The 26,176-nt window shown below is 35.0% G+C and overlaps 1 protein-coding gene and 1 long non-coding RNA gene across 3 annotated transcripts; both read right to left on the bottom strand.

Moving 5' to 3' along the window:
* LOC110271242 lies at positions 5,486-6,831 on the bottom strand. 2 transcript variants are annotated; one of them, XR_002361739.1, is made up of 3 exons: positions 6,617-6,831; positions 6,369-6,515; positions 5,486-5,535 (listed from the first exon to the last, which is right to left on the bottom strand). It is a non-coding gene; the product is annotated as an uncharacterized LOC110271242 (long non-coding RNA). The 2 variants fall into 2 exon arrangements; XR_002361738.1 differs by having other exon boundaries at positions 6,631-6,643.
* LOC107637080 (phosphoenolpyruvate carboxykinase (ATP) 1-like) lies at positions 16,944-19,160 on the bottom strand. The gene is made up of 6 exons (XM_021122582.1): positions 19,097-19,160; positions 18,918-18,977; positions 17,600-17,782; positions 17,348-17,516; positions 17,079-17,265; positions 16,944-16,979 (listed from the first exon to the last, which is right to left on the bottom strand). Exons 1-6 carry the CDS (start codon positions 19,158-19,160, stop codon positions 16,944-16,946), a joined length of 699 nt encoding a protein of 232 aa, XP_020978241.1.

Genomic DNA, 26,176 nt, shown 5'->3' with positions numbered 1-26,176 from the left:
TCATCCAAACAAGACCTTAATACGAAATGGAAGAAGTATCTTTTAATTTTTTTTCTCTTTCTACTATTAATACTATCTCACATAAATTGTTATCCCTTTTCTTTAATTTTAACACATAACTATTAATGTAAACCACCAAAATTGTTTTTAGAATATTTTAAGACACTTTAATACTAATCATTAAATACATATTTTTTAAAAAGAGCTTTAATTTAGAAATCGGATTTAGATATAAATTTTTGCAACCATAATAAAAAAAATTATCGTTAAAATTTAGTAATTTTAAGCGAAGTGTATTCTTTAAGGTTTTTGTCAATCGCCAAAAATATTTTAAAAATAAAATATTCATAGATTTACTTTTAGTTTTTTGCATTTACTTCTTAAATAGTTATTTAAATATTCCTAAATCAAATACACAAATGGCTTGTCAAATCCAAAAGCCATTTTACCATTTATTAAAAAAAATATTCTTTGGTTATTTTATCATGTTTAAAAATATTTTGAAGATATTTTTGTTGGGTTAATAGTTAAATTCGTCCTTGAAAGATCACCCATTCTTGAAATTAGTCCTCAAAAGATTTTTTAGTTATATTAGTCATTAAAAGATAAAATGTAAGTCAAATTAGTCCTTCCGTTAGTTAGATGATGATGTGTCATGTTAAAATATTTTTTTAATAGTAGATATTATTTCGATTAATAGTCAAAATCGTCCTGAAAGATTACCCAATCTCTATTTTAGTCTCTAAAAGATAAAATTAATCAAAGAGTCCCCAAAAAATAATCGTGTTAGTGGAGTTCATCTTTTCGTTATCTCAGTTGATAACGTGGATAACGTTGGCTAACCTCATCGCCAAGTAGCACTCTCATCATTCCCGAGGTTCGCCTGCACACAATCAAATACCATCATCCATCTACCTCTATAGAACAAAAAATAATCCACACCAAAACAAATCTCTCCAGTTCAAAATTCAAATTAATTTCTCTTATGAAGATGATGAAACTGAAAAGCACATAACAAAAACAAAACTACCAACTTCAAATAAAAATTTAACACATATATACATGTGAAAAAATCACAATAAATTTAGGGATGGCAATTCCCTCGGCTAGAGCGGGTATCCGCGGGGAATTACTCGTCGGGAGACAGATTTGGGGATCATTTTCTTCCCGCGGGGATGGGAGACGGGTATCCTTTAATAAACGGGGCGAGGGCAGGGAGAGAGGTACCTGCCCCGTGATACCCGTATAATATCCGTATAGATAAAATTACATAAATATATATATATATGATGGAAACATAAAAACCTAATTCACTACGCCTTTGCCTCACTCCCTCACTCTCTCATCAGATCATTCTCACTCTCTCAGGTCTCACCCTCTTCCTCTTCCTTCCTCGCTTGCCAATGTTGTTTTGTGCTTGCTTCTCACAGCGTTGGTGTCGCCTGCACCTGTGTCGCCTCTACTCCGCGAAGACGAAATTACTCCAGCCATGCCTCTGCATCCAGAGGAGAGGAGAGTCGTCTTCACGTTGCACGCCTGAGGAGAACCGTCACAGTTTTCGTTACTGTCCAGAGTAGAGTTGTCTTCGTCGTTGCCGTTCATAGGAGCGAGATCCGCCTTCATCACCGTCCAGAGAAGATCGTCCTTCATTGCCGTCAGAGGAGAGCCACTGCCGCTCATCTTCCTCCTCTCACTGCATCGCTCACTGCTTCCTGCTCAAAGCTTCGCCTCTGGTCCGCCTCTGCTCTGCCGTTTTAATGTATATTTTGATTTTTAATTGATGAAATTGCTATGATTTGAATTCTATTAATGTGAAATTGGATTTAGGATTAGGGTTTGAATTCTGTTAATTGGTAAATTTGGGTTTAAAGATAGATTTTGTTGTTGTGAAATTAGATTTAGGGTTTAGGGTTTGAATTCTTACTAAAAAATTGGAAAATTGGATTATAATACTGAATTTAGGGTTTAGACTATGTTAAATGTTAATTATCTTTTATTTTTTAATTTTTCTATTTTTTAAATATTTTTGAATTTTTTTAAAAATCTGCGGATATCCGTGATCTCCGGCGGATACGGAGTTCCCGTTACCCGTCGCAGGGACGGGGCGGGAACGAGGATGGATTATAGGTGGCGGAGACGGAGGGCATGTCCCCGCCCCCATGGGGACCCATTGCCATCCCTATAAATTCTACAAATAAAAACAAAAAGATTAAGACTTTGAGAAAAACTCACAGATTTTATGAGTTTAAAATTGAAGGGGGATTCACCATAAAAAATTCCAATTGACCAAGAACCCTCATTGTCCTCTTGACAACCCAAATTAGAAAGACCCGCGTGAGCAGCAGGTGAGAAAGAGAGTCACCTATAAAGAGCCACCCATGGGAGGTGGTAATGGAGAGAAACACGGCTGAATATCCCATCTTGGACATCAAACGACATCATTTCAACCCTTGGAGGTAAAAAAAAAAAAAAACAAAAAACAAAACTACGATGTTTTGGAGTGTGTTACGTTATCAATTAACGTTTCACGTCAGTGAACATTAGTCACATCATTAATTGAGATGACAGAAGGATGAACTCTACTCATACGATTATTTTTGGGAACTAATTTGATTAATTTTATCTTTCAGAGATCAAAATGGAGATTGGATGATCTTTTAGGGATGATTTTGACTATTAACTTATATTATTTCATTATCAAATAATTGGTTCAAATCGATAACTTGTATATAAACGGATTAAAACATGTTTTTTGATGCTAAAAATTATATATAAACTAGTTTCAATTAAATTTTAAAATTAAAATCCATTTTACTTTTGAGACGGTTTAAACTGACATTATGTAAACTGATTTCAAACCATTTTTCAAATTAGAAAATGATTTTATGTGATTTCCAAACCATTCATAGTGATTATAGTATGGTTTTTGGTTTGTTTTGTGAAATAAACATGGTTTTGAAAATTGGACTGAATAGGCTGGTCGTATCAGTTCAATTGTGAATCGGCGTTGAAAACGGTCCGGTCGGATGCCTAAAATCGCTGATTTGGAAACTGCTCAAAAACTGTCGAACTGGTCGGAAACCGGCCGATCCTTAACAAATGACGACGTTTTGATTGCTTTCTAAAAAAAAAGAAACCCCAACGTGTTCTCCTTTCCCCCAACACCCGCTCCTTTCGTCACTGTGAAAGAAATCAGAAAGCAAAAAAGCTCCTATCTTCAAAGTTCAAAAATCAAAATTCAAACCAAAACCCTAACTTCTTCAATGGTGCCGCTACCACCGTCCATAGTTGTCGATGCCTCCGTGGCTTCCTCCTTCCTTCTTTTCTGAACCCAAACCCTTTCTTCTAGCTCACGTCGTCCATCTTCTCGTGGCGTCTCTGTTCGAGGCCTCGAGCATCTCGCCGCTCGCCCTGCTCTCCATTGAAGGTTAGTGGCACTGGTTACAGGGTTTTGTGTTGTTTGATTGTTTCCTTTTATGCTCTGTTTAGTGACTTGAGTCTGTTTTGAATGTGAACCCAATCAAATGATTGATTTTGGATAGCTATTGTTGAAGTTATTTCTGAAAATGGATTTATTACTCTGTTGTTACTGTGTTTTAATTTCTGTTGCTATTTTTGAATTATTTCTAAAAATTGATTTGTCACTCTGTTGTTGCCGTGTTTTGATTTTATGTTTAGGGTGATTACCTGTTGCTGTTTTTTAATTTTTGTTGCTGATTGTTTTTTATTTTTGGCTATGTTCAGTACTTTGTTGTGCTATTAGTGATGGTGTTTTTCGATTGGGTTTATCGTTTGAGAGTTGCTGTTAGTATCGTGTTGCACTATTTCCTTATTGATTTCAGTTATGGACCTTATGGTATTATGGATGATTATTTAATTTCTGGCTGTGCTGCTGCTGTTTTTAACTTTGTGAATATTTTGTTGATTTCAGTTATGGATGATAGCATTAATTAAAAAGCAATTGCTGATAATAATGCTTTGTAAATAATAATTTGCCTGCCAATCTTCCTATTTCAAATGATGCTGCTAATCCTAATCCTCATTCATTTTACTATTTAACATTTGAGTTTGTATTTTGATAAGATCATATGAATTTGGTTCATGACATTTTCATGTAGTGTTTTAAATTTAGAAGATATTTTAAAATTTATATTATACTATAATTATATTTTAGAATGTTTATTTATAATTCGTTTATTATTTTATTCTAAAACGATTTTTTTAGTTGAATTAAAGTTGAACCAGTAAATCAATAAACCAGTAACTCGAACAGTTCGATGATTGGTCCGGTTCTTAGAACCTTGAAAATAAACCAACACCATAGTCTCACTCTTTTTCTTTTAACTCTTCAAATCAAACCAATTAAATATTGGCTAATTAATTTGTCACACTACCCATAAATAAGTTTATTCTTATCAAGTTGATCATGTGATATTAAATATACATTTGTTAAAAATTTAATTTTGATGTATAGTGTAAAACAATTTTACATATACATTCAATTATATAATATTAAATCAGCAAAAATAATTATTTTTTATATTAATGGTGTATATAACACCCTCACTATCAGAATGTCACGCTTCTGGTTATACTACTCTGATAGCAAGAAGTATTACGACGACTTCATATACTTAATGATAAAATAGGATCCTTTGACTTGAAATCGTATCACTGTTATTTTTGAAAACCGGAAAAAGACTACTTTTTAAATAAAACAAGACAAGCATATACATGTACAAAACTTCTTACTCAAGTAACCTATACATATTATATACATACAAATCTTACAACTCCTATCCCTCTTACATAATATAATATTGATGGTGAGGGGTAAGTAAATAAAAACTAAACAGCATTATCGACTAAGCGAAATGCAATACAACACTTCGTGAGCTTTTTCATCCGTCTCCTGAAAAGATAAAACTGTAAGGGGTGAGAACCTAATCACACGGTCTCACCACAGAGTTTCAGAATTGTCATAATAAAATATTTAAAGAGAAATCTATTTTTAAGCTCAGTGATTATTGTTTGACCTTTGAATCTTTTAAAAAAAACAACAACTAGTCATCCAAAAATCCTTTTTCAAAAATCAATATTTAAATATCCAGAAATCCAAAACCTTTCTTTTCTTATAAGAAAATCTTAATCAGAAACCAACTACGCAATCAATCAACACAATCATCAATTTAGCACCAAAGCACATTCTCAAAAGTAGCACACCAGGACAAATACAGGCAAAACAGACAAGGAAAGCACAGGTTTAGGTAGCAGTTACAGCAAATAGTTCAGGTAGCAGTTAATAACAGTTTAACAATTAGGCAAACCAAAACAAATTCAAACCCAAGCAAAGCATACAAATGCATATAATGCATGTTTGTCATATGGCTAATGAGCTCATCTGTCGGTTATACAGCCAACCCGACAATGGGGGTACCATTCCTGGGAATTTATAAGTGCCCGGTCACCCTTACGTCGTAGGGTCAACAGAGTATCGAGTCTCAACCTGGAGCAAGCGGTGGCAAGCCACTGTGTCTACCCAGGGAAACTCGTGTCTTAGATAATTCAAATTCATAAGCCATATGAATAATTCATTCAACATTCATCAATATCTAAGTCATTCTCAATATCATCATCATTCATCAATCCATATCTCATTTCCAAACTCATTCAAAAATTATATTTCAAAGTCAATCCTCGTCATCCTTCTTTCCATTCCGTTCATCAACAATCCCAATTCAAAACATAATTCTTTCTTTGCTAAATAAATCAATCTTAAAACATATAATGTTTAAAACCAAATCTTTTTAAATAATTACTTCAAATGAAACTTCCAATTTTATAAAATTTTGGCAGCATCTCCTCTAAAACTTGGACTCTGCCACCCTTTTCGGGTCACATCTAAACATTCCTCAAATCCTTTCTCAACCATTTCCAAATCTCAATCATTTTCCAAAATCCAACCTATTCTAATATCAAATTATGTTCAAATCCAACCATTTCCAATAATAAATATTTTTCAAAATTAAACCAGCTCAAATATTAAATCATTTATAAAATCAAACTAATTCAAAACTAAACCGCTTCCAAAGTTAATTCATTTTCATATCTTAAATCATTTCCAAAGCTGATTCATTTACATTATCAAAATAACTTCAAAACCAAGAAAAATCACTTTTCATAATAATCAACTAAATAACTTTTCAAACTAATTTCTTTTCAACAATCACACCACTCAAGCAATCAGTCATTCAGTCCAGCAAACAACCACATTTATAAGACAATCATAATCACAGACATATGTTTCTCACATGAATATCTATTTATAACAAATCTATAAGATAAAATAAATTTTAAAAAAACCCTACCTTAGTATTGAAACTCATAGAAATCAAAACTTCAGCAACCGGAACTGCAACAGTAGCAACAACATTAACTCCCCGTTATAACAACAATGACCACAACACCAAGAAAAGCGGTGGATTCAAATCGATCGGAGTGCAACAAGAATGGTACTGGAAATTCCAAGTTAAAGCAAAAGCTCATAATCAGAACAATAGAACAAAATAGAAGCAAGACAAATTCAAGAAAGGAAAAGCCAAAATCAGATTGGTACCAAGGTAGTGTTACCAGCGGATCTGAGTAGTTTTAGAAGTGTTTCTCCAGCAACGGCGAAAAACACCTGGGAAAAAGCTTGCAAAGGCGGCGGTGACTTCGGTTGGCACCAACGACGGCGGTGGAACCTCTAGCAGCGATGAGAACGGTCGTCTCCTTCCTCTCGTGCTCGTTCTCTCTCTCAGACGCATTTCTCTCTTCCCTACGCGAACTCGTCTCACTACAAGAAACACAATTAAAATCGACGGCCAAATCAACGGCTAGGCCGTCGATAATATTAAAAATTGACGGCAAAATCGACGGCAGTGGTGGTCGTGATGCACCACTATTTCGTGGTATATTTTGTACTTAATTGAGTCGATTTTATCCACTAAACTCACACTTATTCATATAATTCGCATGTTATACATTTTCCTTCTTAATTCTGTGCTATGATTGAAAACATGCTTCTTTGGCCTTAAAATTGTTAATTATTAATCCTCTCTCATTACCATTCGATGCCGAGATCTGTGCGTTAAGTGTTTTCAGGCTTTATGGGGCAGGAATGGCTTAGAGGATAGAAATGAAGCTTGCAAAAATAGAAAGAACACAATAAATAAAGGGGACAACCAGCGAGGATCGACACATGCGCGTACCTGACGCGTACGCGTGAATTGGAGTTTGCACGACGACGCGTGCACGTACCTGACGCCTACGCGTGACTAGCGCAGAAGACAAGCGACGTGTACGCGTGACCAGAATTTTTGTCAATCGACGCGTACACGTGACTGACGCGTACACGTGACTGACGCGTACGCGTGACATGCGCTACCTGTAGAAATCGTAGAAAATGCTAGGGGCGATTTTGGGCTGAGTTTGGACCCAGTTCTCAGCCTAGAAACACAGACTAAAGCCAGGGGACAAGCAGAGACTCAACAGACAATATTCATTCACATAATTTGAGATTTTAGATGTAGTTTTCTAGAGTGAGAGGCTCTCTTCTTTCTCTAGGTTTTAGGATTTCTCTTAGTTTTAGGTTTATTTCTTCTCAATTCCAGGTTCAATGTTCCTTTAATTTAGTTTCTCTTCTACTTTTATTTATTCTATTATTCTAGTTTATTTATTTTCCCAATTTGGTTTATGAACTCTATGTTAGATTTGATTTCTTTATTTAATGCAATTTGAGGTATTTCATATTTATGATTTTAATTTATCTTTTTACATTCTTAGCTTTGGTTGAGTAATTGGAGACTCTTGAGTTATCAAACTCCTTTGTTGATTGATAATTGGGAGTTGCTGGTTGGTTTGGATCCCTCTAAAGCTAGTCTTTCCTTAGGAGTTGACTAGGACTTGAGGAATCAAATTGATTAGTCCACTTGACTTTCCTTTATTCCGTAAGGGTTAACTAAGTGGGAGCAATGAACAATTCTCATCACAATTGATAAGGATAACTAGGATAGGACGTCTAATTCTCATACCTTGCCAAGAGCCTTTCTTAGTTATTAATTTACTTTCTTGCAATTTATTTTTCTTGTTCCTTATTTAAAAACCCCAAAAATATACTGGTGCACGAAATTGTGATCCTCAACAATGGCGCCAAAGGCTTGGTGCTCTCAAACGTGAATCACACTTTGTCACAACTTCGCACAACTAACCAGCAAGTGCACTGGGTCGTCCAAGTAATAAACCTTACGTGAGTAAAGGTCGATCCCACGGAGATTGTCGGCTTGAAGCAAGCTATGGTTACCTTGTAAATCTCAGTCAGGCGGATTCAAATGGTTATGGTAAATTGATAATTAAAGTATAAATAAAATAAAATAAAGATAGAGATACTTATGTAATTCATTGGTGAGAGTTTCAGATAAGCGTATGGAGTTGCTTAGTTCCTCCTGAATCTCTGCTTTCCTACTGCTTTCATCCAATCCTTCATACTCCTTTCCATGGCAAGCTGTATGTTGGGCATCACCGTTGTCAATGGCTACATCCCGTCCTCTCTGTGAAAATGGTCCAATGCGCTGTCACTGCATGGCTAATCATCTGTCGGTTCTCGATCATACTGGAATAGGATTTACTATCCTTTTGCGTCTGTCACTACGCCCAGCACTGGCGAGTTTGAAGCTCGTCACAGCCATCCCTTCCCAGATCCTACTCGGAATACCACAGATAAGGTTTAGACTTCCGGATCTCAGGAATGGCCATCCATGGGTTCTAACTTATACCACGAAGACTCTAATATCTCGGACTCGGTCTCCTGTATTAGATATCTAAGAGATACTCATTCTATCTCATCTTCATGTAGAACGGAAGTGGTTGTCAGGCACGCGTTCATAGGTGAGAATGGTGATGAGCGTCACATAATCATCACATTCATCATGTTCTTGGGTGCGAATGAATATCTTAGAATGAGAATAAGCTTGAATTGAATAGAAAAACAATAGTACTTTGCATTAATACTCAAGGAACAGCAGAGCTCCACACCTTAATCTATGGTGTGTAGAAACTCTACCATTGACAATACATAAGTGATGAAGGTTCAGGCATGGCCGAATGGCCAGCCTCCCTCTAAGTCTAAGGTAGCATAAAACTGATCAAAGATGATCTCCAGATGTAAATACAATAGTAAAAAGTCCTATTTATACTAAACTAGTTACTAGGGTTACAGAAATGAGTAAATGATGCAGAAATCTACTTCTGGGGCCCACTTGGTGTGTGCTTGGGCTGAGAATTGAAGCTTTCACGTGAAGAGGTCTTTCTTGGAGTTGAACAGTAGTTTATAACCTGTTTCTGGCGTTTAACTCCACTTTGCAATCTGTTTCTGGCGTTTGACTCTAGAATAGGGCAGGAAGCTGGCGTTGAACGCCAGTTTGCGTCGTCTAAACTCGAAAAAAGTATGGACTATTATATATTGCTGGAAAGCCCTGGATGTCTACTTTCCAACTCAATTGAGATCGAATCATTTGGACTTCTTTAGCTCCAGAAAATCCACTTTGAGTGCAGGGAGGTCAGAATCCAACAGCATCTGTAGTCCTTCTTCAACCTCTGAATCTGGTTTTTGCTCAAGTCCCTCAATTTCAGCCAAAAAATACCTGAAATCACAGAAAAACACACAAAATAATAGTAAAGTTCAGAAATGTGATTTTTATTTAAAAACTAATAAAAATATACTAAAAACTAACTAAATCATACTAAAAACTATGTAAAAACAATGCCAAAAAGCGTATAAATTATCCGCTCATCACAACACCAAACTTAAATTGTTGCTTGTCCCCAAGCAACTGAAAATCAAGTAGGATAAAAAGAAGAGAATATACTATAAATTACAAACTATCAATAAAACTTAGCTCCAATTAGATGAGCGGGACTAGTAGCTTTTTGCCTCTTGAATAGTTTTGGCATCTCAGTTTATCCATTGAAGTTCAAAATGATTGGCATCTATAGGAACTTAGAATTTAGATAGTGTTATTGATTCTCCTAGTACAGTATGTTGATTCTTAAACACAGTTACTTTATGAGTCTTGGCCGTGGCCCTAAGCACTTTGTTTTCCAGTATTACCACCGGATACATAAATGCCACAGACACATAACTGGGTGAACCTTTTCAGATTGTGACTCAGCTTAGCTAGAGTCCCCAATTAGAGGTGTCCAGGGTTCTTAAGCACACTCTTTTTTTGCTTTGGACCTTGACTTTAACCGCTTAGTCTCAAGTTTTCACTTGACACCTTCACGCCACAAGCACATGGTTAGGGACAGCTTGGTTTAGCCGCTTAGGCCATGATTTAATTTCTTTAGGCCCTCCTATCCACTGATGCTCAAAGCCTTGGATCCTTTTTTATTACCCTTGCCTTTTGGTTTTAAGGGCTATTGGCTTTTTGCTCTTGCCTTTTGGTTTTAAGAGCTTTTGGCTTTTTCTGCTTGCTTTTTCTTTTTCTTTCTCTTTTTTCCTTTTTTTTCGCTATTTTTTTCACATTTTTTTCTGCAAGCTTTTGCATTCACTGCTTTTTCTTGCTTTAAGAATCAATTTTATAATTTTTTAGATTATCAATAACATTTCTCCTTTTTCATCATTCTTTCAAGAGCCAACATATTTAACATTCATAAACCACAATATCAAAAGACATATGCACTGTTCAAGCATTCATTCAGAAAACAAAAGTATTGTCACCACATCAAAATAATTAAACTAATTTCAAGGATGAATTCGAAATTCATGTACTTTTTGTTCTTTTGTAATTAAAACATTTTTCATTTAAGAGAGGTGATGTATTCATAGGACATTCATAACTTTAAGACATAGACACTTAGACACTAGTGATCATATAGTAAAGACACAAACATAATTAAGCATGAAGCACAGTAAATGAAAAACAGGAAAATAAGAACAAGGAGATTAAGGAACGGGTCCACCTTAGTGAGGGTGGCGTCTTCCTCTTCTTGAAGAACCAATGGTGCTCTTGAGCTCCTCTATGTCTCTTCCTTGTCTTTGTTGCTCCTCCCTCATAGCTCTTTGATCTTCTCTAATCTCATGGAGAATGATGGAGTGCTCTTAGTGCTCCATCCTTAGTTGTCCCATGTTGGAACTTAATTCTCCTAGGGAGGTGTTGATTTGCTCCCAATAGTTTTGTGGAGGGAAGTGCATCCCTTGAGGCATCTCAGGGATTTCATGGTGTGGAATTTCCTCATGCTCTTGTTGAGGTCCATAAGTGGGCTCTCTTGTTTGCTCCATCCTTTTCTTAGTGATGAGCTTTTGAGATGAATCTCTCCATCTCCCATGACTCAGAAGTGGAAGCAATTGCCTTCCCTTTCCTCTTTCTAGAGGTTTTTCTGGCCTTAGGTGTCATAAATGGTCATGGAAAAACAAAAAGCAATGCTTTTACCACACCAAACTTAAAATATTTGCTCGTCCCCGAGCAAAAGAAGAAAGAAAGAAGGAGAAGAATAAGAAAGATTGAGGAGAGGGAGAGGGAGTGTATTCAGCCAAGGGGAAGAAGAAAGGGTTGTGTTGTGTGAAAATGAAGAAGGAAGGATGGGTTTATATAGGAGTGGGGGGAGGTGTAGGGTTCGGCCATTAGGGTTGGGTTTGGGAGGGAAAAGAATTTGAATTTTTGAGGTAGGTGGGGTTTATGGAGAAGAGTGGATGGATGTGAGTGGTTAAGAGGTGATGGAGAAGAGTGATTGAGGTGATTGGTGAAGGATATTTTGGGGAAGAGAGATATGAAAAAGGTGTGAAAAAGAGAGAAGAAGGTAGGTGGGGATCTTGTGGGATCCACATATCCAGTGGGGTCAAGGGCTTAACATCCCTGCTCCAATTAGGCGTATAAAACGCCCTTGCTGTGCAATCCTGGCGTTTAACGCCAGACTGCTGCTTGTTTCTGGCGTTAAACGCCCAAATGTAGCCTGTTTTTGGCGTTTAACGCCAGGTAGATGCTTGTTTCTGGCGTTTAAACGCCAGAATGCTCCTCCTCCAGGGTGTGCTATTTTTAATGCTGTTTTTCATTCTGTCTTTGATTTTTCAGTAGTTTTTGTGACTTCACATGATCATCAACCTAATGAAACACGAAATAACAATAAAAATAAAATTAAATAACATTGGGTTGCCTCCCAACAAGCGCTTTTTTAATGTCAATAGCTTGACAGTGAGCTCTCATGGAGCCTCATAGATGTTCAGAGCATTGTTGGGACCTCCCAACACCAAACTTAGAGTTTGAATGTGGGGGTTCAACACCAAACTTTGAGTTTGGTTGTGGCCTCCCAACACCAAACTTAGAGTTTGACTGTGGGGGCTTTGATTGACTCTGCAGTGAGAGAAGATTTTCATGCTTCCTCTCAATGGTTACAGAGGGAGATCCTTGAGTTTTAAACACAAGGTTGTCCTCATTCAGTTGAAGGACCAACTCTCCTCTGTCCACATCAATCACAGCTTTTGTTGTGGCTAGGAAGGGTCTTCCAAGAAAGATGGATTCATCCTCATCCTTCCCAGTGTCTAGGATTATGAAATCAGCAGGGATGTAAAGGCCTTCAACCTTTACTAACACGTCCTCTACCTGTCCATAAGCCTGTTTTCTGGAGTTGTCTGCCATCTCTAATGAGATTCTGGCAGCTTGCACCTCAAAGATCCCAAGTTTCTCCATTACAGAGAGTGGCATTAAGTTTATTCCTAACCCCAGGTCACACAGAGCCTTCTCAAAGGTCATGGTGCCTATGTTACAGGGAATTAGGAATTTACTAGGATCCTGTTTCTTTTGAGGTAATTTCTGCCTATCCAATGCATTCAGTTCATTAGTGAGCAAGGGAGGTTCATCTTCCCAAGTCTCATTACCAAATAATTTGGCATTCAGCTTCATGATTGCACCAAGGTACTTAGCAACTTGCTCTTCAGTGACGTCTTCATTCTCTTCAGAAGAAGAATACTCATCAGAGCTCATGAAGGGCAGAATGAGGTTCAATGGAATCTCTATGGTCTCTAGTTAAGCCTCAGATTCCTTTGGTTCCTCAAAGGGAAACTCCTTATTGGACACTGAACATCCCAGAAGGTCTTCCTCACTAGGATTCACGTCCTCCCCCTCCCTTGTAGGTTCGGCCATGATGGTCAAATCAATGGCCTTGCACTCTCTCTTTGAATTTTCTTCTGTATTGCTTGGGGGAGTACTAGGAGGAGTTTCAGTGACCTTTTTGCTCAGCTGGCCCACTTGTGCCTCTAAATTTCTAATGGAGGACCTTGTTTCATTTATGAAACTTAAAGTGGCCTTGGATAGATCAGAGACTATATTTGCTAAGCTAGATGGAATCTGCTCAGAATTCTCTGTCTGTTGCTGAGTGGATGATGGAAAAGGCTTGCTATTGCTAAACCTGTTTCTTCCACCATTATTAAAGCCTTGTTGAGGCTTTTGTTGATCCTTCCATGAGAAATTTGGATGATTTCTCCATGAAGGATTATATGTGTTTCCATAGGGTTCACCCATGTAATTCACCTCTGCTATTGCAGGGTTCTCAGGATCATAAGCTTCTTCTTCAGAAGATGCCTCTATAGTACTGTTGGATGATTTCTTCAATCCATTCAGACTCTGAGAAATCATATTGACTTGCTGAGTCAATATTTTGTTATGAGCCAATATGGCATTCAGAGCATCAATTTCAAGAACTTTCTTCCTCTGAGGCGTCCCATTACTCACAGGATTCCTTTCAGAAGTGTACATGAACTGGTTATTTGTAACCATATCAATGAATTCCTGAGCTTCTGCAGGTATTTTCTTTAGGTGAATGGATCCACCTGCAGAATGGTCCAATGACATCTTAGATAATTCAGATAGACCATCATAGAATATATTCAGGATGGTCCATTCTGAAAGCATGTCAGAGGGACACTTTTTGGTCAGTTGCTTGTATCTCTCCCAAGTTTCATAGAGGGATTCACCTTCTTTTTACCTGAAGGTTTGAACATCCACTCTAAGCTTACTCAGCTTTTGAGGAGGAAAGAACTTGGCTAAGAAAGCCGTGACCAGCTTATCCCAAGAGTTCAGGCTACCCTTAGATTGAGAGTCCAACCATATTCTAGCTCTGTCTCTTACAGCAAACGGGAAAAGCATAAGCCTGTAGACCTCGGGATCAACCCCATTGGTCTTAATAGTATCACAGATCTGCAAGAATTCAGTTAAGAACTGAAAAGGATCTTCAGATGGAAGTCCATGAAACTTGCAGTTCTGTTGCATCAGAGAAACTAATTGAGGTTTAAGCTCAAAATTGTTTGCTCCAATGGTAGGGATTGAGATGCTTCTTTCATGTAAATTGGAATCTGGTGCAGTAAAGTCACCAAGCATCTTCCTTGCATTGTTATTATTTTCGGCCATGTCTCTTTCTTTTTCGAAAATTTCTGTCAGATTTTCTCTAGAGAGTTGTGCTTTAACTTCCCTTAGCTTCCTCTTCAGAGTCCTTTCAGGTTCAGGATCAGCTTCAACAAGAATGTTCTTATCCTTGTTCCTGCTCATATGAAAAAGAAGAGAACACAAAAGAAAATATGGAATCCTCTATGTCACAGTATAGAGATTCCTTATGTAAGTATAAGAAGAGAAGAATAGAAGAAGGAAAAGATAAGAATCCAAACACAGAGGGGAGGAGTGAGTTCGAATTCTTGAGTGAAAGAGGTGTGTTAGTAGATAAATAAATAAATAGAAGAATATGAGAGAGAGGAGTTTTCGAAAATTAAATAAAATAAAAATATTTTTGTTTTTAATTTAAAGTTAAAGTAGAAATTCGAAAATAAAAAAATTAAAATTTAAAACAATTAGTTAATTAGAAGAATTTTGAAAAAGAGGAAGGTGATTTTCGAAAATTAGAGAGAGATAATTAGTTAGGTAGTTTTGAAAAAGATATGATTGAAATAGTAAACTTTTAAAATCAAACAAAAAGTCAAGTGGTTAATTGAAAAAGATTTGAAAATCAAATTTTAAAAAGATAAGAAGTTAGAAAAGATTTTGAAATTGATTTTGAAAAGGATGTGATTGAAACTTATTTTGAAAAAGATTTGAAAAAGAAATTTAAAAAGATTAGATTTTAAAAATTAAAGTTGGTTACTTGACTAACAAGAAACAAAAAGATATGATTTTAAAATTTAAAGATTGAACCTTTCTTAATAGGCAAGTAACAAACTTTAAAATTTTTGAATCAATCACATTAATTGTTAGCATTAATTTTGAAAATATGAAATAGAAATAAGAAAAAAATTTTGAAAATAAATTTTGAAAATTTTCGAAAATTATGAAAGAAAAATGAAAAAGATTTGATTTTTGAAAAAGATTTGAAAAAGATCGAATTTTTAAATTGAAAATTTGATTTGACTCATAAGAGACAACTAAATTTTAAAAAGTTTTGAAAAAGTCAACTCAAATTTTCGAAAATTTTGAGTGAAAATATGAAAAGATATTTTTTTTATTTTTGAATTTTTAATAAGGAGAGAGAAAAACACAAAAATGATGCAAGACATAAAAATTATGAATCAAAACAAGAAAAATATGCAAGAATACTTTGAATGTCAAGATGAACACCAAGAACACTTTGAAGATCATGATGAACATCAAGAACTTATTTTTGAAAAATTTTCAAGAAAAGAAAACATGCAAGACACCAAACTTAGAAATTTTTAAATTTTAGATACTATGAATGCAACAATGCATATGAAAAACAAGAAGAGACACAAAACAAGAAAATATGAAGATCAAACAAGGAGGTTCATCAAGAACAACTTGAAGATCATGAAGAACAAGAAAGAGACTCAATGCATGTGTTTTCAAAAATTTAAAGAAAATTATAAAAACATGCAATTGACACCAAACTTAAAAATTGACACTAGACTCAAACACGAAACATCAAATTTTTGGTTTTTTTTTATTTTATTAAAAATTTTTTGATATTTTTCAAAAATATTTTGGAAAAAGAAAAATAAGGATTTCAAAATTTTCAATAAGAATTCCAGGAATCTGCAATGTTAGTCTAAAGCTCCGGTCCAGGAATTAGACATGGCTTACTAGCCAGCCAAGCTTTCAGTGAAAGCTCCGGTCCAAAACACTAGACATGGCCAATGGCCAGCCAAGCTTCAGCAGATATTGATACCTCCCATGTATACAACAACTATGTGTGTAACTGCTAAATGGGTGAAGAACAACAAGCTCTTGTGATGATAAGTTGAAACCTCGGTCCAAAAGATTAGACATGGCTTACAGCCAGCCAGGATTCAACAAATCATCATGAAACATTAGAATTCATTCTTAAAAATTCTGAAGAAAAAAATATTTTTGAAAATATTTATTTTTATTTTTTCAAAATTAAGAATAATAAAAACAAAAAGCTTAAAATTAAAATAAATTTACCTAATCTGAGCAACAAGATGAACCGTCAGTTGTCCAAACTCGAACGATCCCCGGCAACGGCGCCAAAAACTTGGTGTTGTTGCCAGACCAAAAACATGGCACTGTTGTTGCCGACAACAAATGTGAAATTGTTGTTCCCTCCCCGGCAATGGCGCCAAAAACTTATTATTATTATATAAAATCGACAACCTTTTCGTCGATATTTGATTCATTAAAATTGACAGCACAGCCGTCGATTTAATTATTAAAATATCGACAAACATGTCTTCAATTTTTTTATTTTCTTTTGTCTATTTTAAATTTAAAAAGCGACAAGGGTGTCGTCGATTTTAATAGCCATATTTTTTTATTTTTTTATTGAAAAAATAGTTGACAATTAATACAAATAAACTTTTAAATATAGAAATAAAATTTATACTAAATATTAGATAACGAGGCAACTAAACTTTTAAATATAAAAATAAAATTTGTACTTAATATTAGATATAATCAATTTACAAACTTATCAAAATAATAAATAATCCTCTAACATAAAGAATTAAAGATTCAACATAAAGTTTCAAGACAACATAAATATGATAGTCCTATAGGCTATAATATTTTGAATTGGTTAGACATACACACCCAACACAAACTACTAACAGCGTTAATAGGATCAAGAATTTCTGAAGGGACCCCTTCAACTTCAGTTGGGATCTCAAACCCAAAAATCTCAGTCTTTTTGTACTCAGCATTTAAGAGGCTTCCAGAGTGAATAGCATCAATGATTTTTCTTGTATAGGGTAGCTTGATACGGCTACCATAACCATACCTGCATTAAACAAGTAAATAATCCTATTAAACATGTAATTAACAAAAGCCTTAAAAAGGACAATCATTCCGACGACGCTTACCTGCCACCAGACCAACTCGTGTTAACAAGCCAGCCGGTAGCGCCGTGCTTCTCCATCTTCTCAGCAAGCATTGTAGCATACTTTGTTGGGTGTAGCATTATGAAAGCAGCACCAAAAAAAGCTGAGAAAGTTACTGTTGGCTCCTTAATACCATCCTCAGTGCCAGCACCTAAAGTTATCAATTAAAAATATAATTATCACCATAAGATAAGGTGTAAGAATAAAGATATAATTATGTCTATGATCTGATACATACCAAAGCAGTGTAACCACTGATGAAATGGTACATGGTCTGTGCAAGGTTTAGCTTACTAACAGGTGGTAGCACACCAAAGGCATCACAAGCCAAAAGTATAACATTCTTTGGATGAGGACCAACACATGGCAATTTGGCATTTGGAATGTACTCAATAGGATAAGATGCTATTGTATTTTCTGCACCATAAAATCAATCAGTGTTCAAATTCAACTATAAAATAAATGTTTGTCCTTATTCAATTGCTTTGTAGACATCAACATTTTTCTTGGACAAACGTTTGGGTCTCTATTTAATACTATCCTTATCCTTACCAGATGACAGGAGGTTTATGTCAGCAACATTGAGGTTATTTTATATGAGTTGACCTGACGCTTTTTTAGATAGTTTTTAATTTAAGTTATCAAGAACTTGTTTTAAAATCATATTAAGAATTAAGTAAACTGCATGTTGTTGTTATGACTGAGTCACAACTCCATGAATTGATTTTTAGTAATCACAACAATAACATTAATTTTGGTCCCATTTACTTAATTCTTAATCATTAACACAGTTGACTGAGTCCTACAAGTTCTAGTAAACTTGGATTTTTGGTCCCATGATCACCTAGGTATAACTAAATTCTGTCAATCTCTTCATACTATTATCCAAGCCAAGAATATAGTACCTTGTCATAACTGATTAAGGGATTAACTATCAAATCGCTATCTTTCCGAAACGCAGATAAAATGACTAGCAACTAGCAACTAAATTTAATAATTTTGACAGAAACTAATTTCAAACATATGATTGCCTGTAGACATTTCAAGAAAAATACAATGACAGCACTTCTATAAGAATGTTTCTACATTTGGGAAAATTGGTTGCCAAGGCCATGTTAATGGAATTTCAACTACACCAAACTGGCAAAATCATTCTCCTCCCCAACAGCCAAGTAAATCCAACTCCATAATAGATATATCACAGAGCCAAATTACAACAATCATGAGGCAATTGGGACAATAAGTTAAAACAATATCTACAAACAAGAACAAAAAAAAAAGAGCGCTACTTATCACCTCGGCACTCAGCACCAGCTTCACATCTTCTCTGATCTTCAATGGAACACTTCATATTCAACAAAATTACACTTTCAACTCCAACAAGCTCTTTAGCTCCTACCAAAACCCTGAATCGCCACGGATCAGTATTATATTTGGTGGGACTAAAAAATATAATTATTAAATTTCTAAGACTGCCAATCACACCAAATAAAAGATTAAATCAAAATGCATTTTTTAATTCTCACAAGAACCTAAAACAAGGAACACTAACCTTTTGCTGCATCATACCTAAGATCAGGGTCAAAAAGTTTAACCATATTAACATATTCACCTGATCATGAGAAAAAGAAGTTAATAGGAGAATTAGTGATGCTGCTCGACCTTATCTTTTGACATGTAAACATCAATGAAAAATAAAACAAGGAACACTAACTTTTTGCTGCATCATACCTAAGATCAGGGTTCTTCTATTCCAATAGTTTGCCAACAACAACAGCACCCTCAACTCCCGCATTGGTTGCAATTGTGTGCACAAGAGTCTGGGATGTTTTTCGATTCAGTTAGTAGTATATGTTAAATTAAATTGAATCTGACAACAGCTTTAACAGATAAAAGACATGAATTAAATTAAACTAAAATATTAAGGAAGAGAACCACACACCCAATCTAATTTAATCTAATCTTAATAGTAATCACTACTACTCTTACTACTACTAAGTTATCTTAGGTACATGCACAAGATAGAGAAGTGCAGGTTGTCCACGAACTTCATCAAGACTGATTTCACTGAGAACTTTCTCTTCATTAATATGCTTTGGCAATGGAAGCTAAACCAATATACTTGATTGCATACACTTTTTTGCCTCAAACATGAGCTAAAAATAAAAGCTTGGAATGGTAACAAGTAACATAAATCTAATACCGTGAACATCAGGGTTTGACATTGAGCTGGTGAACTTGCTTAATCAAATCGGATTCAGAAACTTGTTCAGGAAGGTCAATGTCGAAGGACTTAATCTCTAATTCAGCACATGCCTTTCTCTTCAATCCCACAAAACTTTGAGTCCTTCCTGTTTCCTACTATCACCACCGTCATCCTCGAAACCTGCAACAACACCATTACATTACATTATTCTAATTTCCAATTTTGATTAGGTTAGATTGGAATTGGGATTGGGATTGAGTACCTTGCCATAGTTTTGAGAGGAAGCGCACTTCCTCCGCGATCTCAGATCTGATAGTTTGCGCCACCGCCTGGCCGTCAATGACAGAGCGACAACGGTGCGATTGTGACGGAGCGACAGCAACGCGAGTGTGACAGAGTGACGACGGGCGCGGGAGCAGCAGAGCGACGATAGGCAAGGGCCATCGGAGCGACGACCGGCGCGGAGGTAGTGGATCCATGACGGCGCAGTAGCGGGAGAGAAGATGTCGCATTGGCAGCGGAGAGGGAAGGTTGTTGAAATGGTGGAAGTGAAAGGAGAAGGCGGTTAGTTAATTTTTCAGGTAAAATGTAAGTGGGGAATTGAGTGAAACACGGACGCGGGAAGTAAAGGCGGGGTGATTTTTTGGTTGATAAAAATTGACAGTGAATTTGTCGATTTTAGTTAAAATAAAAATCAACATTCTAGCAGTCTATTTCATATAATAAATCTATACCATTCATTTAATTTAAAAAGAGATCTCCATCGTTTAATATTATCGACGACGAAACTTGTCGATATTATAATTATTAAAATAGACGACCTGTATGTCGATTTTAAAAAAAAATTTCAACCAACCATTCCGTCGACAATGTGACGATAAAAAGGAGAGTGTTAGAAGGTTATCAAAATAATAGACGACATGGTCGTCGATTTTAATATTTTATTTCTAATCATTCCTTTTTCATTTTATCGATGACAAACTGTCGAAAATATTGACGGAAATTCTGGCCGTCGCTTTTTGGCATCGATAATTACACTGTTTCTTGTAGTGTCTCTCTCCGCGGCTCTGCTTCGACGGTGGATGTAACACCCTACCATACTTAATCTTATGCTTAAGTCATAAGACTGAGATAGTAAGGTATTACGACCTCTAAAAATAGAAATATATATATAATAATAGGAAAAGAGATACTTAACTAGGAGCCTTGAAAAATGGTTAAAACAAAATGCAAAATAAAAAGCGCGACGCTCAAGGAACAGAACTACTTGCGTGCTAAGAAACCTAAAGATTATAGATAAAAATAAGCAAAAGAACGAAAGAGAGCCAAGAATACAATGAAACTAGCTCCTGACTCAGCTTGCAAAGCCAAGGCTGGCCAGAGAATATTCACATATATATATACACCAGCGTCCCAAAATACCCAAAATACAGAAATAAAGTCCTAACTCTGCTGTAACCTCTATGAGGAACAAACTAACAAGTTTCTTGGAGAGCAAGCTAAGTAACTAAGTACATATATACATAAACTGATAAACCAAAATATCCCAGGGACTACTCCGCTTCAGGAATCCAGACGCCTAGCGAGAAGCCTCTCGACCTGCATCTGAAAACAACAACACAGTATGGAATGAGAACCAGAGGTTCTCAGCATGGTAAAGGTGCCACACATATAATAAATAAGGTCCTGGAAATGCTAGAGGCAATCCTAGAACTCCGTCATACAATTGTAAAACTTAATTTCTAAACAGAAGCCATAAATAAGGGTAGGTATATTAAACCTGCCTAAACTCACTCAATCTTAAACCTAACCTAACATCAAACCATTTCACCTTCCTCCATTCCTCCGTCATCTATAATTCAGCAAAGACAAGCAACCAGACAAATTCACTCACAAGTAATAGGCAGATAGTGCAAGTAGCAAGTATAGCAGGTAGCAGGATGTATACATACAGTTAGGCAAACTCAGGAAATGCATAGCAACCAAAACAAACAAATGCACATGATGCATGCCTGTCCTATGGCTGATGGGCCCATCTTTCAGTTATCCAGCCAATCCGACAAGTCCAAAAACCTTAGACTGTCCCCCGTCGTGCATCCCATGAGTCTATGCATAGATTTCACATTCATATATCAGTCAAATCACTCACTAGGGACTATCCATACCCGGGAATTTATACGTGCCCGATCACCCTTACGACGTAGGGTCAATAGAGTATCGAGATTCAACCTGGAACACGTGGTGGTGAGCCACGGTTCTGTTACCCAGGGAAACTCGTATCTCAGATATCATTATTCAAAAGCCATTTCAATTTGATTATCAATACATCATCAATTATCAAGCCTTAGTGTTAAACTTCGTTAACATTCTTATTTTCTTCATAAAAGCCACCATTTACATCTTACTTCACCCTCATGTTATCTTGTTTTCCTAGCTTCTTTTACCCTCTGGACCTAGAACCATATTCGAAGCCTTAAAGGGGAGAAAATGGAGGTTTAGAAGTGGAAAATTGGTTTAAAACAGTCAAAACCAGTTTTTGCAGCAATCAGCAGCCACGCGTACGCGTGAGTCATGCGTACACGTGAATATGCACACACGCGTACGCATGCTTCTCGCGCATGCGTCGCCAAAATTCCACGCCACGCGTACGCGTGGATGGGCATTTTTTTCAAAAATGGGCAGAATGCCCAGAAAGCTGCATAACCAGTTTTTAACCTACATTAGTCCAATTTCATACACCAATTTTTCATCGTCCATAACTTGCTCTACAAAATTCTATTTTTTACAAAATTGATATCGTTTAAAATTTTGCAAAACCACCTTTTATTTGAAATAAACCACATTTCCATCCAAAATTTGAGGAGTAAGTTATGGACTTCCAGAGTTCACCAAAAATTCACTTTTTACCAAATTATAACCAAACCCCATTTTTACCAATTCATGTTCCTTACCACCAAAACTTGCTCCTCCATCATATATCAAGTTTAATGTTATTAATCCTATCCACTAACACATTAATATCCACACCACATCATCAAACCCACACTTTATTCAAAGAATCCTCCCTTTCCATCCATAACTTTCATATTAAAATTCATCAATCCATTACCTTCGCTCATTAAAACCAAATCATAATTCTCTTTCACTATTTAAACAAGCCATAACCAGCAAGTTCATTTAACCCATATCAACATCACCATCAACCCATCTTTAATAAATTATAATCACACATATTCAACACTCATGCTCATAATTCCAATACTAACCCAATTACAAGAAACACATATTCAATAACATCAACAACTCATAATTTCCAACATAAGTTCAACCATAAATCCATCCAACAACTTCACAAGACTAATCATTAAATGCATCTAACAATTCAACTTAACCTATAGTTTCCTAGCCTAAGTTTTCACAACACCTTAAATGTTAAACGTGCGAAACCTAAACCATATCTTGGCCGATCACTGCGTTTAGTCCAAGGCAACTCACAAGACCAAATTGTAAGCCTCAATCACCAAAATCCAGCAACTAGAACTCACTCTCAGCTTCCAATTAAGCTCCCAACATATCCAATTGCTTCATATCACATATTTACATGCACCTAACATAAGTATCACAAGTATATTCCCAAAATTCAATAGCCAAAATACCAAATTAATGAATTAATTAGAGTTCTAGGACTTTCACCTTATCAACAAAAAATCGAGACAAGACCCGGCAAGTCCACCAAGTTAATTTGATCCTAAACACCGAAATTGAATAATTTTCAACATAATTGCTCATAGATTTTTGAAAATGTAAATGGGGAAATTGAGCAAGAAAACGTAAATTCCTTACCTTACAATGTACTAAGTTTTGTAGAGCTCGACACCACGAACGCGTGGCCGCAAACGGTGCGACGATCAAAACTCCGGATCAAAAGTTATGTTGATTTGAAATTAAAGAGAGGGTTAGGTTTCTTATGATACTCTCCCCCCTGTTTGCTTGCCTTCAGCGTGTTCTTGCATGCAGAACTGGGAAGAATGAGCTTCTTCTCATTTAAATGATGGGTCCGGTTGGGTCCATGGGCCCGGTTCAACCGGTTCGGCCTATCCAGTCCAACTTTGGGCCAAATTTTTTGAAATTGGTATCAAAATTCTCATTTTGATGAGCTCTATCCTATTTTGATATTAGTTTTGTATTTTTAATTTTTCTATTTAAAATTTGATTTATTGACTAATTATTTACCGATTTTAGCGGGGTTTACAGCGGCTCCAAGGTGGACCAGCGGCGGCGCAACGCGGTGAGCTTCTGTCCTCTTTTCTGCTGCGTGACTTCTCCTCTCTTGCTTGGCAACAAAGGCAACTGTGGCAAGCTCGGGGTCGGGGATGACAACAACTTAATAGAACAGCGACAACAGTCGGGCAGGATGCGGTGACAGCGGCGGCGCGGCCCACCAGCTTTGGCATGTCTTCTTCTTCCACCGGCACTCCCTTCTCCCTCCTCTCTCTCTCCGCTTCTCTTTATCTCTTCTCCTCTGTTGGCTGGTTACCTTTCTTTCTTTGGTTTTTATTTTCTGAATTATGCTGAATGTTGGATTTGTGTGTGTATAGAGGAAGAGGCGAAGGGGAATGGCGGTAGGGTTAGGGGGAAAAAGGTGAGTGTCAGTGATGGAGTGTGGGTAGGGGTTAGGGTAAAATTAGGATTAGAGTTAAATATGGGGATATTTAGGTTAATTCGGGTTTAATAATTTTATAAAATTGGGACATAGTGCACGTGATAAGATTGAAATTATAATTTTAAATTATTTTGTTAAGATTAATTTAAATTATAATAATTTGATTAATAAAAATATAACATGTTATGTATTATTTGTTTTTTCTTAATCTAGTGTTAAATATATTAATTCTAAAATAGTTATTAATTGGTTTTAGTAATCTACTTTCTTCAATAAATCAAATATATATACTCAATGTGACCATAAATAACTTAATAATACTTAGACCTATCAACAAATTTTTATATGTTGTTTTACTGTCAAGTAAGAACATATCAAAATTAGCTCAAAATAAATAAAAAATTATTAGAGAATTCTAATGCACAAAATTCTCTAATAAACAATAAATAATTTAAATCTACTAAAAAATAACTCAACACTTTTCTTTGATACCTGCAAAATATATACCTGAAATAATATAATATCAATGTTAGTATACAGTTTTATAATCATCGACCGTATTTACTATACATGACTCCTTCTTAAAAGTTATTCTACACATGTGTGCAGTCGGAAGATAAATTATTGGACTTTATTTTATTTTTCTAAATTATTATAGTTATACATTATTCATTAAATGCTAATTGTAATATAATTATTAATAAAGATATTTTTCTAAAATAAATTTAGAAGAGAGAATAGTGCTTTCATTTTGGAGAAAAAATAAATTTATGAGGAATTGACACCTCACTTTTATTAGTTGATAATGTATTAAATATTAATTTTATATAATTATAATAAAAATATTTCTCTAAATTAGTATAATCATGCATTATTCGTTAAATGTTAATTGTAATATAATTATAATAAATTTATTTTTCTAAAATAAATTTACAAAAAAAAATAGTGATTTCATTTTAGAGAAAAAATGAATTCATGAAGAATTAACATCTCACTCTTATTAGTTGGAGAAAAAATCCAGTTTTAGTATATTTTGTCATTGTTATACATTTTTCTCTAATCATATATCCAGTTTTCTTTTCTTTGTTTCAACATTTTGAACTTGGGTTTAATATTATTTTTATAATTTTATTTTGTCATTTTTATGTATAGAAGATTAGAAAATAGTAAATTTTTAACTAAATTAATTTATATTCGTTGTATTCAATTTAAATAAGTAATAAATTATCTTATTTTAATTTATTCCTTAAATTTATATATCATAAAAATTAAATCAAATAATTAATATACATAATTTTAAATTGTATGATACTTAAATATCTATTCAAAAATAATTAGTTGATATAATTAATTTATCATAATGAATTATCTTTAATGAGTTAAACAAAATAAAGTAGAAGCATGCTACGTTGATTCTATCATTAAAAGTAAAAATTCTATTTTTATATAATAGAATAGGTAGAATAGATAATATAATAGACGGCGAGAAAGAGAAAGATAAACATTTTAGATCTTAAGTTGTTTCATTTGGATATTGTAATGTGGGTATACATTATTTTATTTATTCTACCCTATGGACCTTTTTGTAACTTTATTTCCGTATTAATGGAATTTCACTACCTTTGAGTACTAAATTAAAATTTAAAATGAAACTGAAAAAAAAGTAAAGAGTATAAAATTATTGATCGAAAAAAACTGTAAATAATAAAAAGCCAAATTAACTTTAATATTAAATTCATTAATACGATTTTAATTTTATATAATAGTTAGATAATAGATTAGTAAAAGCAAATGGAAGAATGGCTTTAATTAGTATTTGATAAAATATTCGTTTAGAATAATTAAAAAATATAAAATTATGATATTATTAAAAATAATACATTTTTATGTTAAAAAAATTATATTTAAATGAAATATTTATAAAATATAAAATTTAGAGTAA

The sequence above is a fragment of the Arachis ipaensis genome, chromosome B04 (genome assembly GCF_000816755.2).
Source record: "Arachis ipaensis cultivar K30076 chromosome B04, Araip1.1, whole genome shotgun sequence".
Lineage (NCBI taxonomy): Eukaryota > Viridiplantae > Streptophyta > Magnoliopsida > Fabales > Fabaceae > Arachis > Arachis ipaensis.
This window is presented reverse-complemented; position numbering and strand designations above follow the sequence as displayed.

Bases quoted from the DNA above. Each gene is read 5' to 3' on its own strand.
- LOC107637080 (XM_021122582.1), bottom strand. From the start codon at position 19,160: ATGCGGGAGTTGAGGGTGCTGTTGTTGTTGGCAAACTATTGGAATAGA. The intron at 18,978-19,096 runs GTATGATGCAGC...TCTCATGATCAG, and splicing joins TAGAAGAACCCTGATCTTAG to GTGAATATGTTAATATGGTT. The intron at 17,783-18,917 runs GTTAGTGTTCCT...TTTATGGTGCAG, and splicing joins TAGGTATGATGCAGCAAAAG to AAAATACAATAGCATCTTAT.